At 41.6% G+C, this 17,651-nt stretch overlaps 1 protein-coding gene across 2 annotated transcripts in view; it reads right to left on the bottom strand.

The window, feature by feature from the left end:
* The window catches only part of LOC137528921 (cytochrome P450 2H2-like), a 75,930-nt gene that overhangs the window by 42,572 nt on the left and 15,707 nt on the right, over nt 1-17,651 (bottom strand). Inside the window, exons 2-4 of one of the 2 annotated variants that reach the window (XM_068250686.1) lie at nt 13,542-13,704; nt 3,938-4,087; nt 3,538-3,698 (exon numbers count right to left, since the gene is read on the bottom strand). In XM_068250686.1, the coding sequence (XP_068106787.1) occupies nt 3,538-3,698; nt 3,938-4,087; nt 13,542-13,704 (474 nt within the window). The remainder of the gene's footprint in view (nt 1-3,537; nt 3,699-3,937; nt 4,088-13,541; nt 13,705-17,651) is intronic. The other variant, XM_068250687.1, reaches the window with a different exon arrangement.

Raw genomic sequence — 17,651 nt, 5'->3', positions numbered from 1 at the left:
AAACATGCAAAAGAATAAGAAATCAGGAAGGGGGCAAATAGTTTTTCACATCACCGTATATTTAACTGACATTTTTTATCGTAACAACCAACAATTTATACAGTAAAATCATGACGATTAACAAGGTTGCCCAAACTTTCGCATCCCACTGTAGTTATCCTTCTGTCATAAAAATGACTTTTAAAATTATCCCAGGGTTTTCTTTTATATTTAAACATTTACAAAGTAGGTTGGATGTTTTACTGTCTCTAATCAGTGGCAGGCAGCCCATTAAAGGGACTCCGAGCAGTGCAGAAACTATGGAAAGATGCATATCATTTTAAAGCTCTCTTTCTCCTCTTTCCAATGATATATAAACCGCCGCCCTACGCCTTTTTGTTTTCGCTATTTTCGTGATTGAAATTGCAGTGGCCGCGATTTCGATAGCGAAAATAGAAAAAACTAAAAGGCGTAGGGCGACGATTTAGGGGTCGTCAGAAAGAGGAGAAAGAGAGCTTTAAAATGATATCCATCTTTCCATAGTTACATTGTATTACACAGGGCGACTTTTTCTGCTAAAAGGAGCTGCTGACTTTGAGAAAAAGTCGCCCTGTGTAATACAATGTAACTATGGAAAGATGGATATAATTTTAAAGCTCTCTTTCTCCTCTTTCTGACGACCCCTAAATCGTCGCACTACGCCTTTTAGTTTTCTCTATTAGTTTTCACGGCCGCTGCAATTTGAATCGCGAAAATAGCGAAAACCAAAAGGCGTAGGGCGGAGGTTTATATATCATTGGAAAGAGGAGAAAGCGATCTTTAAAATGATATGCATCTTCCCATAGTTTCTGCACTGCTCGGAGTCCCTTTAACCACTTTATCCACCACTACAGTATATCTACGTCCTCTGTTACTTCATCTAAGCCATGAGTCAGTAGATATACGTCTTGTAGCAGAAGCAGTGCTGTGCAGGATTGGGCTTGCTCCTGTGCACATTTCTGGCACTATCTGATGCAGCACTAATTGGTGAACGGGAATATATGTTTCCTGAGCTAATGAGATTGATTTTTACTATTAAAAATACTTTTATTGTCTCAGTTCATCGTGAAAAATACACTCTGTAGCATTATTTCAGAATCAAATATCTTCACCATAAGTTGTGACAGGAACATAATCTAAGTTTTGTGATAAGCAGTAAGAATAGCCCAACAAAATTTGGGTTTTTTATCTACAGTAGCACTTTTTATTTTTAAACTGGAATTGGTAAAACTGAGAAACAATGTGTTTTTTTCTACTTTTTTTCCTTGTTTTTCCATTAAAATTCATAGAAAACAAAATTGTTTGAGGGAAAAAATGGCATGCAATGAAAGCCTAGTTTGTCTTGAAATAAACAATATATATTTCATTTCTGTGTCATAAGTAGGGATAAAGTTATTTTTAATTAAATAAGGACATAGCTAAACTGTCAAAACTGCTCTGGTCCATAAGTGGGAAACAAGGTCTGGATGTGAAGTGGTTAAGTGTGCCAGAGTTAGAAAAAGGTCAATATTTCATTTATTTTATCTCTCCCGGCTTCCAGTGAAATATGGCGCCGGTTAAATAGTGGCGCACGCTTCCGCTCAATATTTGTTTAAAACGATATTAATCATTTTAAAGGTTAAAATGGCGCAAACCTTGTGAACGTTATTCATCATTTTAAATTCTGCTTTTTTTTTGTCCTGTCTGAACGATATTCAAAGCTTAAGCCCTGCTTTGCTGCCGTTTGAAAATAATAATAATAATAGCAAAGCCCCCTTAAAAGCTAGAAACACCAAATTTGCAGGTTATGTTAAAGAGAATCTGTATTGTTAAAATCGCACAAAAGTAAACATACCAGTGTGTTAGGGGACATCTCCTATTACCCTCTGTCACAATTTCGCCGCTCCCCGCCGCATTAAAAGTAGTCAAAAACAGTTTTAAAAAGTTTGTTTATAAACAAACAAAATGGCCACCAAAACAGGAAGTAGATTGATGTACAATATGTCCACACATAGAAAATACATCCATACATAAGCAGGCTGTATACAGCTTTCCTTTTGAATCTCAAAAGATCATTTGTGTGTTTACCTTCTGTCCCCTTCTTCTCTCATGCACTGAACATTACAGGTTTCCTGCAGACAGCTCTGCCTGTGCCTGTGTTTGTAATCCCTCAGTATGTGTCAGCCAGCTACTTTCACAGAGGAGGATTTTTATCCAGCTCTCTTCTATTACTGATAAGATAGCAGAGAAGCTGCTGGCTTATGTAAATAAAACACACACTAGAGTGTGCATAGAGGAACAGACCAGCACTGAAGAACTTGGCAGCCTTCCAGACACAGGCCGACAAGTCTGACAGGGGAAAGATACATTGATTTATTACAGAGACTGTACTAGTACAAAGTGCTGCAGTGAGCCAGAACACATTAGAATAGGTTTAGGAACTTGTAGGATGGTAGAAAAAACGTTGTAATTTTTGTTACAGAGTCACTTTAAGAAGAACAGTGGGAACAAGAGGCAAATTGGTGCACTGAGTGCCAGCATGGGTGGGGGTGACAGGTGTGAGAGGCAGGGAGGACAGCGGGAGTCGGTGGCAATGGGTCCACATAAGACGTCCTCTCAGCTCTACTAAGTATAGCCGAGAGAAAAGCATCTTTAAATTTCCCTCCTAAGCTCCCCATTGGTTCCTTATCGACCAATGGGGATCAGAACAAATTTGGTGTTTCTAGTTTTTAAGGGGGCTTTGCTATTAAACTTTAAAGTTGGCGGGCAGACATATTTTCAAACGCCAGCAAAGCAGGGCTTAAAACGATAAATAATGTTCAGGCAGGCCAAAAAAAACATGATTTAAAACGGTTATGTTCACAAGGTCTGCGTCATTTATGATAAATATCATTTGATAATGAAAGTGAATGCGGTGCCGTTTTTATCATTCGGCGCTGTGCGCCATTTTTCACTGCTTCACTCTCCCTGCCCTCAGTTATATTCTGCCACGAAAACTTTTATGACTGTACTTTGCTTATCAGTGATGCTTACTATATTCCTGACAAGGTACTAACAAGACAGAAGCTGTCTATACTTCCATGCCTAAAAATTAACTATTTCAGGCAGTAAAATAAAACAAGTAAAACGCCTGGTTATTAATATGTTTGGCACTGTATATACACATGTTTATCTCATCATGTCACATATCGTCTCGGGTACACTTTATGAGCTGGATCAGAGGCACAGCTCTTGGCAGCTCATTTCAGTGCAGCCAATGCTTTTCTACTAGCGAAAAGTATTTGCATAAGTAAAGCAGCAAAGTGGGCGCGCCTTCAAATTAAGCTGCGCTGCTTTAGCAGGCCCCATGTCCAATCTACATTGCAGTTCACACACATCGTAATGTGTGTGTTATGCAACTGACCACTGTAGACCTAGCCTGAAAGTTATAGAATAAATTGTTCTTTGACGTGGCTAAATATGGAATGTATGTGAAGGTTCATATACGCAAGTCACTGTAGATCTAAAACCAAGTGATGCAGTTTCCATAAGAGAGTTTACCTGGCCTGATAAGTTGGTTAGCCCTTGGACAAGTTTTCTCATGTGTCCCAGGAGGTCCATGAACTTCTTATCCTCATAGTCAAATCTCTCACCAAATACAACAGAGCAGATAACATTGGACACAGCCAACATCAGAAGATTTGTTGGGTCAATAGGATGTTCTAGAGAACCAAAGAACCGGTTAGCATATTCATTATACTTTATGAACACATTTATCATACTGGAACATGAGCTAGTGGAAGCTTGAAAGCGAAAATGTCAATTCCTCCTACAAATCCTACCTGCATAAATGATTTATGACTACTTTGTATGACTATTTTTGAATAAGAAAGAGTCACAGTTGACATACAGATTATTTAGTATTTTATTCTAGACACCATTTAAGATTATCTCCACCTACCTTTGCTTTTCATTAATCTTTCTCCCAGATATCGGGCTTCCTCTTGTATTCTTTCCTCCACACTTCTTTTCCCCATCCCAAAATTCCTCAGTGTCATGAGTGAGAATTGACGTAAAGTCTTCCATCTTTCTCCATTGCTCATTGTAATCCCTAACAATTAAAATGTATTATAGTCACAATATTAGGGTTTTTTTCATGGTATTCTCATATTGCCCAATACTCTACTAGAACGTCTGTAGTTACACAATGCCCATTCCAGAAGAATGTGTAGACAGTAATATATAGGCCTTGTGACATCTGTGCAGCGACAGAGAACTGAGACCCAGGCTGCAGCTCGGATTTCCGGGTCATGGCGGGCTGCTGGCGTCACTGAGGCGCAAGGTGGCTCTGAGACCCTATTGGATAAGCGGCGGACGCGTTCCCAGTATGCGCTCCTTAGATGAAAACAGTAGTGCACGGGTGCCTGCATGTCAGCTGATCTGCTGACACACTGGATGATGATTGGTTTACTTTCAATTCTATTTCATGTTGATTGGTTAGTCCGTGTATTTAAACCCAGAGAGCGCCCCCAGTCATCGCCCGTGATAGCATTAGCTGTGGCTTGTTGCTGGGTATGCACTCTCTTCCTAATTGATTATGTTGCCGATTACTGCTTGTATCCTGACCTTGATAACCTCTCATTGATTCCTGTTGCCGACTATTGCTTGTATCCTGACCACGCTAACTTCTGATTGATCCCTGTTGCCGACTACTGCCTGATACCTGGATTACGCTTGAACGATGCCTGGACCGACTTCGGCTTTCCTCAACTTCGCTATCTAAAAAGTGTATCTGGACTGCCTTGTTATTCTGGGACTCTGTCACTACAGTCACCTGGGTCATTCGTCTGGACTGCCTCACCTTCTAGGCAACAGGTGACTATAAACATATATACTTGTTAATACTGTGCCCATTGCATTTCTTGTTTACAGGTTCTGTTGGTGGATTACTATCTGCCAGTCTGTATGCTACATCTACCTGCAGGGTGTATTGTAGTATTGTGCTAGGTAGGAGTGTTACGGGCTGGGCTATAGGTCAGTCGTATGGGCATACAGCCTGACCTATAGTCATTGACCAGACAAGCCTGACAGGCCTTCTCCTGAGTCTATGCAGCATACATATTGGCAGAATGTCTTGCCGCCAGTGGTGCTAATCCGGATTCCGGATATCCGAACTACCCAGATAATCCGAACTTTTTCAGCTATCCGACCTCTGATCCGGATTCTGGATTTCTGTGCAAATCCGAATGGATATTTATCCGCAATCCGGATATCCAGTCGGATATCCATTGGATATCTGAATCCGGATACTGTAACCATGGAGATGACGTCCATGACATCACTGAGCCAATCAGAGGGCTCCCAGCAGAAGCCCTAGCAACCAATCACAGAAGGGAGCCCTGGCCAGCCCCTCCTGACCTCATTAAGCCAATCAGAGGGCTCCCAGCCTAAGCCATAGCACCCAATCCCAGAAGGGAACCCTGGCCAGCCCCCTCTGTATATTAAGGAGGGGTGCCATGATGAGAAATCTCGTCCTTGCTTGTGACTGCTCACTGAAAGACATGCTCCAGTGCTGCTGGCCTAGCAAGTGCTGTATACAGTGATAAACCTAAAGCTGTTCAGTGATTAACACCTTCACTATCACTACACTATTGTTCTATTGTTTATTAGATAACTAACTTGATTTCATTCAGTGACAGTCAAAGTGTTTGCTGCAGGCCTGCAGCAGCAGCTGCTATAGGTCCTGTCCTGTGTCTGTGTGTGTGCTATGCACAGACCAGGCCAGCTGCTGGCCTGCTATTAGCCTTAGCCACAGTATAGGTTAGGGAATAGGATTACTGCGTTATTGTGTAGTTAGTAGTGCAGTCAGTGCTAGTTAGTTGTTAGAGTAGTACTACTGTGTTAGCTTACTACAGAACTGCTGTGCTGAGCAGTGTCAGTGTGACAGTTAGTGTGCACTAGCGTCTTCTCCTCTGCTGTCTGTCACTCCGTGCTGATTTGCTTTAAAGTCCAACCCCGATTTTAATAAAGTACAAGTACCCCACATCATGTGACTGAAGCAAGCTGGCGCTGGCAGTGGTCAGGCTCGGTGCACCAGAACCCCCTCTGCCACTCCTGCCGACACTGAGGCATGTTCAGGCAGCCAGTCCTCAGTGGCCTCCTCTGCTCTCTACACCGCTTCCCATGCAAGGAAAAACCGCCGCCAGACCCTGTTGGGCGAGTCTTTCCCTGTTGTTGGCAAGAGGTGGACATGAAGTGGCTGGGAATCACTATGCCTGCCTTACCACCCTTTACCACAACCACCACAACCTCCTGACTCCTCCTGATTAACTATTACTAACTAAGCCGCCTGGTTCACAAATTTTTTACAGCCGTGGTACCAACAACGCTACGTGCCACGTACACGCGGCACTTGGCACGTGGCACATGCCACGTGCCAAGTGCCATGTGCCAAGTGCCACGTGCCATGTGCCAAGTGTCACATGCAAAGTGCCATGTGCCACATGCCAAGTGCCACGTCCGGCATGCTCCTGGCACACGTTACACCTGCTGCTGCTGCATTGCCCTGCTCCTGCTGCCTGTGCTGCTCCCACCACCAGGGTGCCACAGGCCACTGATACCACCTATATTTAATTCAAAACACAATTGCTGCGTAATTTTTTGGAGGTGTCCGGCCTGAAAATGTCCCAGTTGTGCAGTTGGACTTTGGACACATGTAGGCTGCACGACCGCTGTCTGGAACCTAGTCCTGATGTTAATTTACAGCCATTTTTTTTTTTGGGGGGGGGGATTTTAAGTCCCCACATAATCAATTAGTGTTTCTGTAACAATTGTGGGATTCTCTCCATGATCAGTGCACAAGGCGTGCGCTGACACTGCGGAAATCCTCCACAAGCGTATAATTTGAGGAAACCCAGCAGAAGGTGCAATGCACCTGTAGAGGGAAATTCCTGTCGGCAGGTGGAGCTGTGGAGTGCAGAGGAACAGCTCCTCTGCCCTACCACACACGCCAGACAGGAATTGTACGAAGGGAAGAAACGCAATCGCAAGAGAGGTGATTGAGAATGAGCACAGAGACAGATTGTATGTGTGTGCACCAAACCAGTCGCCAACCCGCGACGGTGCACACACCACAGCAGATATGAAGTAGGAACGCGATCGCGAGAGGTGCGATCGCCAGACGTGACACAAGGCTACAGCAAGGCAGAGCACGAGAGTAGCAAAGGCACAGCAAATCATACAATGAGGAGATAAGGAAAATAACAAACGCTAACTGAACACGAACACCGCACTCATTCGCAACAGTGCACGCGTTCGTGCGCGGTCTCCACGTGATAAGCACAATAGAGACAAGCACGGCTAACTAACCATCGACAGACAAACATGAAACAGAGGACGCGAGCACTTGCTTAACGGTTACCTCACCGAGCCTCCAGCAAGCGTTCGCAGCAGACAAGACAGACACACGAAAACAGGAACAAGCGAGAAATAGGATCCACAGCACTAGCAAAAAGAGGCCAGTGCGATCCAGGGAGACAGCGAGATGGAGATCAGACGGATCCACAGCACTAGCGCAAGGCGAGTGCGATCCAGGCAAGACAGAAAGAGGAGATAGCTGGTAGCAACCGCTGCTCTAGCTATACTCCAAGAACAAAGATCAGAACGACTTCCTGTCGACCACCGCAGGGACAGGACAATCGCAACAGACAAACAAAACAGAAATGCAATCCTAACTGCACTAGGGAAACCTGCCGAGTGCAGTCCCAGGAATTACTCTAAGCTAATCTTCAAACAATGAGCAAGGCTGACACTCTCCAGAGTGTTTCACAGGATAAATCCTTATGACCAGCGAAGGTCTGTGATATCACATGGTATATATAGAGCAAGCCTACAAGGGATGTGGCTAGGCAATTTGCATGACAAATGTATGCAAATTCTTCAGCAGCAGCAAGCTGAAAAACTGACAAAAGGTCTCTCTTCCAGAGACCTGCAGAATGCAGACCTGAACAATGGTCAAAAAGCTGCCTGCCTGCACAGGCAGCTGAGCAGATCATTACAGTTTCCCTTTAAAAAATAATTATGCTACATGCCTCATTTACCCTAAAAAAACATTTTAGAAGCAATTTAAAGGCCACTTCCGGTGTTCTATTCGGATATCTGAATCCGCCCGGATATCCCGGATTATGCGTTCGGATATCCGCATGTACGCACATATTAGAAAGTTCGGATTCGGATATCCGATTCGGATCAGGATATCTGGGTATCCGGATCCGAATCAATTCGGATTTTGAAAAGGGGTATCCGAGCACCCCTTCTTGCCGCATGTTTCTAGCTGTCTCACTATCTAGGATTTTCTCCTCTTTGTTTATTGTACCAGGAATTTTTCACTAAGCGATTTTGGACACAGTAATGGTCTGCTGTGGTCATTATGTCGCTTCGCTCACACAGAAGACCATCTGTGTATGTTACAAGGCTTTGGCTTAAAACACAGACATTTTTAATTCCTATGTTTTTATCTCTAGGACATAAGAAGAAGAACAACAACAAACAACATTTGTAAAGCACTTTTTTCCTGTAGGAGACGTGAGCGGGAGCGAGGTCACACACGGGTGCGGACACGCAGGTGCAGTTGCAATTGTCTAGTTATAATAATTGGATGGTAACCGGTGGTTGGGAACGGAAGAACGGAAAGTCCTAGATGAACCGAGGCACGTTGGAATAGCAGGCTGGAGGACAGTGGGGTTCACGGCTGGGCGGTTAGACCAGGAAACCGCGCGGGGGAGAGCCCATTGGCAAAACTCTATGCTTGTTATACCATGCAACTAAACATGAGTGGACAATATGAATACATTTTATGGTTTTTAGAAGCATATTGCGCTATGATATGTATTATTGCTCTGAGGTAGAGTGCAACGTTTGCATATGACAAGAGGAGGAGCCAGAAGTAACCAGCTGTAGTCAAATAGCGAGGGGATCCTGTTGAATGCCCCGTAGGTGTAATCTGGCTGCTGCAAGGGTAGCCCAGCAGACTCGGTGAGTCATGCACCATAAGGGTGATGGTGGAGGCTTTGTCTCATCTGTGGCTGTTGAGCGCTGCTGAGGATGTTTAATAAGAACTGTAGTTAGACGAATAATTGGACGGTAACAGGCGGCGGCAGGGAGCGAGCATAGTGTGCATAGCGGCCGCTGATTGTTTTTTTTTTTTGTGTAAATCATTTTTATTGAATTGTGCACATGAATAAACAGGTTTTCAATTTCTAAACAAGGATATTTGTATAGAAGGCTTATACAGTATTATAACAATTTTCTTAACAGGTTTTATAACAAGAATTTGAACCTATTGAAAATAGAATGATAAATGAACAATTGGCCTAAACAGTAGGACCTACTGAGACAAAGAGCATTGTATAGTGCACTGATGATGTAAGGATCACCTCTCATGGGAGAGGTAAAGGTTTTCCTATGCAATGATCAAAGACAAGGAGGGTATGGCAGCTCGTAGTGGGTATAAATGTAGTGTGAGGGTTCTAGATATCCAACCTAAAGAGGTGATCATGACTATCAAAAATTTAGAATCTTTATTTGAGTAGGAGGGTATTTTTTACAGGTTTTGTATTTAGGTTACAGAGGACCTGGACTAGTGGGATGGGGGGGGGGGGGGGGCGGGGTGTTGGAGGAGGAGAGGAAGGGGAGGAGAGATCGCACTTCTGGTGAGGAAAATTATGATAGTAGGGGTTAGCTATTCAGGTTGTTAGGTCTGATTCTCCGTGGGTTTATAGTTGGGTTGTGAGGTAGTTAGATTCTTAGGATGAATGGGATTATAAGAAAGAGGACCAATCAAATTCCCATTTACTTTTCAATAAGTTTTGGTTCTCTTTGAGTCTGAGGAGGTGCTCCAATTTGAGATTTTGGTCTGTTAGATTGATAATTTGGGAGGTCGCGGGGATATGGGGTTGGTTCCAATGCGAAAATAGTAATTGTCTAGCTGCACAGATTACATGTGTAGTTACCATAGGTAGCTCAGGGGGAAATGACTCAAGGCCAATATAGAATAAGGCTAGGAGGGGTGAAATCTGGTAGTTGAGGCCTAATATATCAGTTAATATTTTCCCCACATTAGACCAATAAGCTTTAACAAGTGGGCATTCCCATAAGATATGATGTAGTGTGCCTGTTTGTGAGCAGTTTCTCCAGCATGTGGATTTATTTATAGGGGAGAATTTGGACATGGTAAGGGGTGTAAGATGCAATTTGCATATGATTTTTTTAACTGTTTCATAGTGCGTAATACATTTCGAGTATTTCTTAAGAGTTTGAAGAGCCAATAATGTCTGTGAAAGTGGTATTGGGGTTTGGAGGTCATATTCCCAAATTCGTAGATATTTGCATAGAGGAGAGGGGTTAGATTTATTCAGGATATCATACCAAAAGGATATGCCACCTTTTCTGAACTTGAGTGTGTATAGAAATACCCAAATATCTTTGTCTAATGGTTTGGGTTGGAAGGACTTTTTGGCGAGCAGGTGAGATATTTGGATATAGGTGAAGAGTGCTGTGTCGGGGAGTTTGTATTTCCATTTAAGATATGAGTAAGGTTTGAGATCTGGGTTAGCAATGTCCTCAATTGTGAGTATTCCTGCTGCGATCCATGTATTGATTTTAAGTTCAGGGATAGCTGCGCATAGGGCTTCTAGAGGGGTTTTAAGAGGTACTGTTTTAGAGGAAGTAGGGATTATACTTAAGGCAAATTCCCATGCCCGTAGTGTAGAGTTAAATAAAGGATGGGGATTGTCAATAATGGGTAGCTTGTGTCGCTTGAGGGAAAGTAATTCCAATAAGGGGGCTTTGGAGAATAATTGCTCTTGTGTCGCCCAGTATTTTGTTGTGTCAGCTCTGTTCCATAATTGTGACATGTCCAGAATTGAAGCGTAGTGGTATAGCAAGGGGTTGGGGAGTCCAAAACCTCCTAACTTAGTATGAGTCGAAAGAGTGGAAAAGGAAAGTCTGTGTTTCTTTCCTTTCCATATATAATCGGCGACTATTTTTGGAAAAGAAGTCACCAGGAAACCGCTCACACCTCCCTGGGATAGTGCCGGAACCAGGACAGGCCAATCCAATGAGACAGGAGAAAAGAAAGGGTGTCCGCACGATATCCCTTACATCAAGTTCCTTTATTATGGACGTATCCACACCAAATCACACATCATGTAGCTGACATGTTTCGAACCAGACGGTTCCTACTCATAGCTAAAAATTTGTGACACCAGACACTATATATACCAACCTCCTGTGGAGGGGGAGGTCCCACAATTAGAGACACTCCCCTAAGCACCACATCCAGGAAGGGATATTCACATTCCAAAGAGAAACAACCCTTATGATATATCTCATGCGAAATGTCTGTACTCTGTCAAATTTTATTTAAAATATATAGAAAAAGTTCCTAGAATAAAATAAATAAAATCAGATAGTAGGAAAGCACAACAAACAAATACACCGGAGCAACTCCTCACTAAGTTATTAATGCTAAGTCCCAACGGGAATTCAAACCCATTGGAAGTCTCGTTCCCAGTCTAAAGATCCATAAAGCCTCTCGGCTGGTGAGTCGTTTAACCAAATTCCCCCCTCTCTGGGCTGGGAGGATCCTTTCCAGACCATGAAAAGAGAATGAAGCCATATTTCCTCCATGGACCTGGCGAAAGTGCTTCGCTACATTATAAATGTTGGTACTGAGCCACCCTGGGCCGCAGTAGTGTTCACCAATTCTGGCATGTAAAGATCTGGTAGTGCACCCCACATATTGTAGGGAGCACTCCGTACACGTGACAAGATATATCACATAAGACGTGCCACAATTGATGAATTCCTTAATAGGGAACCTACGTCCATTTGAGGTTGATATTGCCTCCCGTGTTCGTTTGTGTACACTACAATAGTGGCATGTTCTCACCCCACATTTATATGAGCCGGTCAGACTGAGCCAGGTTGAGGGTCTAGGACTAGACTGAAACAGGCTGGGCGAGAGGGATTGGGCCAGAGTGGGTGCGCGCCTACTAGCAAAGCGTACTCCCTGTTGTAGAATACCCCGCAAATCCTCATCCCCTTTTAACACAGGAAGATACTTTCTCAAAATAGAGACTATCCTGTTAAATTCCACACTGTAGGTGGTAACAAAAGTGGGCCTTGAATCTGCAGTATTTTTTCCTCCGGTTGTTGTCAGTAGATGATCCCTGCTTTTTTGATTGGCTCTAGTTTTACCTTTGTTGATCATCCACCCAGGATAACCTCTATCCAAGAGTCTATTCTCCACCCTCTTAAATTCTTCTCCGAGCCACGTCTCCTCCGAACAATTACGTCGCGCCCTGATAAATTCACCCACAGGGACCGCACAAATAGTATGCTTTTTAGCTATGAGTAAGAACCGTCTGGTTCGAAACATGTCAGCTACATGATGTGTGATTTGGTGTGGATACGTCCATAATAAAGGAACTTGATGTAAGGGATATCGTGCGGACACCTATTCTTTTCTCCTATTTTTGGAAAAACTGTAATTTTATAGGCAGCAATTTTTCCTAGTATGGAGAATTCAAATTTTGCTAAGTGTGTTAAATCTGTTTTAATTCTGGCTAAAAGGTTTGGGAAATTCGCTGAGTAGATTCCTTTTAGAGAAGTCGGAATCTCTACTCCTAAATAAGTTATGTATTTAGAGGCCCAAGGGAAGGGGAATTTTGTGGTGATTTTATCCTTAAGTGGCTTTGGTATATAGAAACCCAATATCTGAAATTTACTTTCATTTATTTTGTAAAGGGAGGCCTCAGAAAATCTTTTTAAGGATAAAGAGATCTGCTCTAACGATGTGATGGGGTCTGTTATTGAAATGAGTACGTTGTCTGCAAAAAGACAAATTTTGGATGATAAATGTTGTAAAGGAATGCCAGTGATCTTTGGGTTGGATCTGATGGTTTCCGCTAGGGTTTCCATTACCAGAATGAAGATTAAGGGTGAGAGAGGACACCCCTGCCTCGTTCCATTCGATATATCAAACGATTTAGATAAGAACCCAGATACATTCACACAGGCTGAAGGGGATTTGTAAAGGGCCATGATGGCTTTGTGAAACTTCCCAATCACCCCAAATTTAGATAATACTGAACTCAGGAATCCCCAATGGACTCTGTCAAAGGCCTTCTCCGCATCTAAAGATAGAAGCAGAGAAGGCCTTCAACCAGCCTCCAAGGAGTGCAGTAAGTTCAATATTCTTCTAGTTCCGTCCACCGCTTGCCGGCCCCTTACAAATTCTACTTGGTCTAAAGAAGGCTGATTGTTTTTTAACGAACACTGCTGAAGCAGCTGCTGATTGGTCCATTTTCAAGCTGCATATATTTGCATAAACATTAACATAAATTTGCATAAACTCTGAAGTATTTGCATATCATTGATCATCCCTAGTCATGTGTAGTATGCTTAAGTGTGAATACTTTCATTGAACCCCCATGTCTGTATTATTACAGGGGTTCGCCAGTGGGCACCAGTGACAAAATGTTGCCTTATTAACATTATCTTACCAAACTCTTTAAACAGTAGTACTATTCCTGGAGTTTGACCTCTGGCAATGAATGCATCACTGCGATCGACCAACGCTTCCTTCACAACATCATAACCAACCAGAACGACAGCTCGAGTGTTGCCCAGATACAATGTGTACACAGGCCCATATTTCTCACTTAGCTGTAGAAAAGAAACGAGTGCTGTTTCAAGGAGAATTCCACTTTAGATAAAAAATATAAAATGTCATAAACACAAATAGTCATTGCATAAGTCTTTTCAATGTTATTAAAAAAAAATCCTTCCATTTAAATCTGCAACCAGGTAAATATTTCCAAAACTGACCGGAAGCTAGAGCTACTCTTTCATGGTGTTTTTTTTTTTTTTTTAAACTCAGCACACAGACCCAAATTCTTGAGTAATCAGTTACATGTGGCATTAGCAATACTCTTTTCTTGCCATACTCCTGAACTGAATTGTGTGATCATCATAGTTTGGTAGTAGCTACATACAAGCGTATTAGGTCTTTCTTTTCTCACCCTCCCTCATCATTAAACGACTGTTGCTGAGCCTGCTATTTAACTATCCTTCTCATAACACATCCTACACACATACAACAACACCCTTTTACACATGCCCCTCTCCCCTCCCCAGCCACTCTCTTTAAGGTAACCTAACTAAGGTTAGTTGTGAGGCTTCTTCACACTTCTTCAGGTCTAGCTGCACGTCCCAAATCCTCATTCTTACACAGTTCATCCATCCCGACAAACCATTCTCTTGTATCCAAAGTGGCCGGATTTTTCCAATTATTAGCGATGATGCTTTTAGCCACTATTGTGCCATATTCTTTGATCAATAAGCATCCGGGACTTTCTTTTTTTTTGTATCTGTATAACTAAAGATTGCTTCTTTTGGTGTAAGCTCAAATTTTTCTTTTAGCAATCTCTCAGCCAGGAGGCTAATATCATCCCAGAATTTTTTGGCTATCGGTCACCACCACCACATGTGTAGAGTATCTCCATCCCCCTGTCCACATCTCCAGCACATCACCCCGCGCCTTGCAAACTTGCTAACACGAAGTGGTGTAATATACCATCTACCAATTGTTTTAAATTGTATCAGTTGTAACCTTGGATCCTGAATTTTAAAGTTATTTGCCCATATTTGTGGCCATATTTGTGGCCATGACCCTTCCAGACTAAACCCCAGCTCTCTTTCCCATTTCTTACAGTACGCCGGGAGATCCTGGCCATACTCTGCAACACAAATATCTGAGTATAGACTAGAAATTGATTTGTTAATTTTTTCCCCCAGATAAAGATGTTTCTCAAAATTATTCAGTTCCACCCTCTGGGCAAACTGCGAAATCCATTTTTGAGCAAAACTGTGTATCTGAGAAGAACCCCATAAGGTAACCTGATTATTACCTTTAAAAATCGATTTAATTCCCAGAACACGGTTACCCCTAATATCAATAAAGTGTGTTTCACGACTTATATTATGTTTGCCAAACCAAGCTGGGTCAAGACCTGGGGGAAAGTCTGGGTTATCTCCTAAGGTTGCCAAGGGAGAGAACCCTGTATTCTCTTGCCATTTTTCAATTATCCAGAACAGTGATTTTAGGGTTGGTTTGATCAATGGATGGGACGATAAGTTATATACTTTATTAATATTTTTAGGGATCCAAGTAAAAACAAGGTCCAAGTCGGATTCCTCCTCCTCTAGCCGTGGCCATATCTTATTATTTATATCGGTGGTGGTCTCTATTTTCCATTCTAGGATTCTTGTCAGATGTACACTTTTATAATAGTTATATAAATTTGGGGCGGCCAGTCCGCCCTGGTCTTTTCTTTTCATGGCCAGTTTGTAATTTATTCTACGCTTACTGTTGCTCCAAATAAAATTCTGGAATATCTTGTGCCAGTTCTGGAACCATGCATTAGGGATGGCTATCGGTAAACTCTGAAGCAGAAAAATAAGTTTGGGGAGGATCAGCATTTTAATGATGCTGATCCTACCAATTATATTGAAACACGGACAGTCCCAGGATCTCAATTTTTTTTTACATTCGTCCATTATTTTTTTAAAAATTACTTTTTAAAAGTAAATCCGGATTATTGGTAAGATTAATGCCTAAATATTTAATTGAGTGGTTATTATATCTAAATTCACTAGTTTGTTTTATCTCTTCTATAAGTTTCATAGAGCAACCTATATTTAAGATCTCAGTTTTTTCTTTATTCAGTTTAAAATTTGAGTATTTTGCAAAGAGATTAAACTTATCTCGACATTTCATTGTCGAGCTAAGTGGATCCGTCAAGGTTAGGAGTAGGTCATTGGCATAAGCCAATATCTTCATTTCGCCTTGTTTCGTTTTTATCAACTGCGATCACCACTGCACCTTTCCCTCTTAATCTACACTTTTGAATCAAGTCAATTGCGGTATATATATTATCCTTGGTTTGTTTGTTTTTAATAAAACGTGATTGTTGTTTCCCCAAGAGATGACCAATTATTTTATTTAATCTATTTGATAATATTTTAGCGTAGATTTTTACATCACAGTTTATGAGAGAAATTGGCCTAAATTGCGCACAGCTTGGGTTCTGTTTATCCCCTTTCGGGATTAATGTGATAGTTGCACGATTTGATTCATTAGAAAAAAAATGTAGAATTTTCGTTGTTATTCATAAGCTTGCAAAATAGGGGTGCTAAAATGTCCGTAAACGATTGGTAAAACTCGGCATTAAATCCGTCAGGGCCTGGACATTTTTTTTGGGGTAATTCCTTTACAGTCCTGCAGAATTCGTCCAGGGAGAACAGGGATTCTAGTTCTATTTTATCCTTCAAGCTTACCTTTGGGAGTTTTATTTTGTCTAGAAAGTCTTTGGGATTTAACAGGTTTGACTCATCCATGTTATATAGTTCATTATAGAACTTAGAAAATTCTCTTGAAATCTGTTTAGTGTCATGTATTATTATACCTTTTTTTATCAATTACTGTATGTGGTGGATAAAATTAGATCTTCCTTTATCTTTCAGGAGATCAGCTAAAACTTTCCCTGATGTATTTTTCCCCAACATATATTTTAGTTTTTTTGTGTTCTAATGAACATTTGGTATCCAAAAGGCCATTAAGTTATGTTCTAATTTCGGTCACTATTGATAAAGTTTTAATAGTTGCACATTTTTTATGTTCACATTCTGCTTGTTGGAGCGATGTTAATAGATTATTAATCTTGTTATTTTTTTCTTTGTTCATTTTACTTTTAATACTAGTTAAAGTTCCTCTAATGACGCATTTTAAAGTGTCCCACAGGATACCATACGAAGTTTTGAATCAGGATGATACCATTTATTGGCTAACTTAGAGATGGATAAACAGTGAGCTTTCGACTTATAAAAAGCCTTCGTCGGACTGGTTCTTGACCAGAACTGAAAAACACAGCTTATATACACTGACATACAGAGGAGAAACATTCTTTAGCAAACATAAATGTAATTAGATGCCTTAACTGTTACTGAGGAGGCTTTCCCAGGCATCCTATCTAAATTGATAAGATCAATAGAATCCTCAACATGACATAAAGCAGACTCTGGTGATGAAGAGACATCGTAAATTCCGAATTCAAATGGTAACTGGCCTGGTTACATGCACCATTAATTCTAAGGTTAAGAGAATTGTGGCATTTAAAGCCAGCACCTGAAAGCAAATAAAATGAATAGTGACAGCGAATTCCATCTTACACAGCATATGGCACAAAAATGAATGAAACGATAGAAAAATTAAAATTAAAAGAACTGTGGCATTTAAAACCCATCGTACCAGCACAAGAAGTTGGAGTCCTTGTTTAAACCACCTTGTACAGTTTTGAACCAATGTATAAACTTAGTTTCTTGTGTTAGTCTCATGTTTCCCGATTTGAAGCCACCCATTAATACAGTGACGCGAAAATCGCTTAAACTGTGTCCAGGTAAACAAAAGTGTGTTGGTATTGGGAGATCAGTATAATTTGTAATATCCTTTTTCCTGCTGTTAATAGTGGATCTGTGGTGTGTCATGCGATCCCGCAGTGGTTGACTTGTTTCTCCCACATAAATTCCGTTGGGGCATTTTGCACACATGATCA

This window comes from Hyperolius riggenbachi, chromosome 8, assembly GCF_040937935.1.
Source record: "Hyperolius riggenbachi isolate aHypRig1 chromosome 8, aHypRig1.pri, whole genome shotgun sequence".
NCBI lineage: Eukaryota > Metazoa > Chordata > Amphibia > Anura > Hyperoliidae > Hyperolius > Hyperolius riggenbachi.
This window is presented reverse-complemented; position numbering and strand designations above follow the sequence as displayed.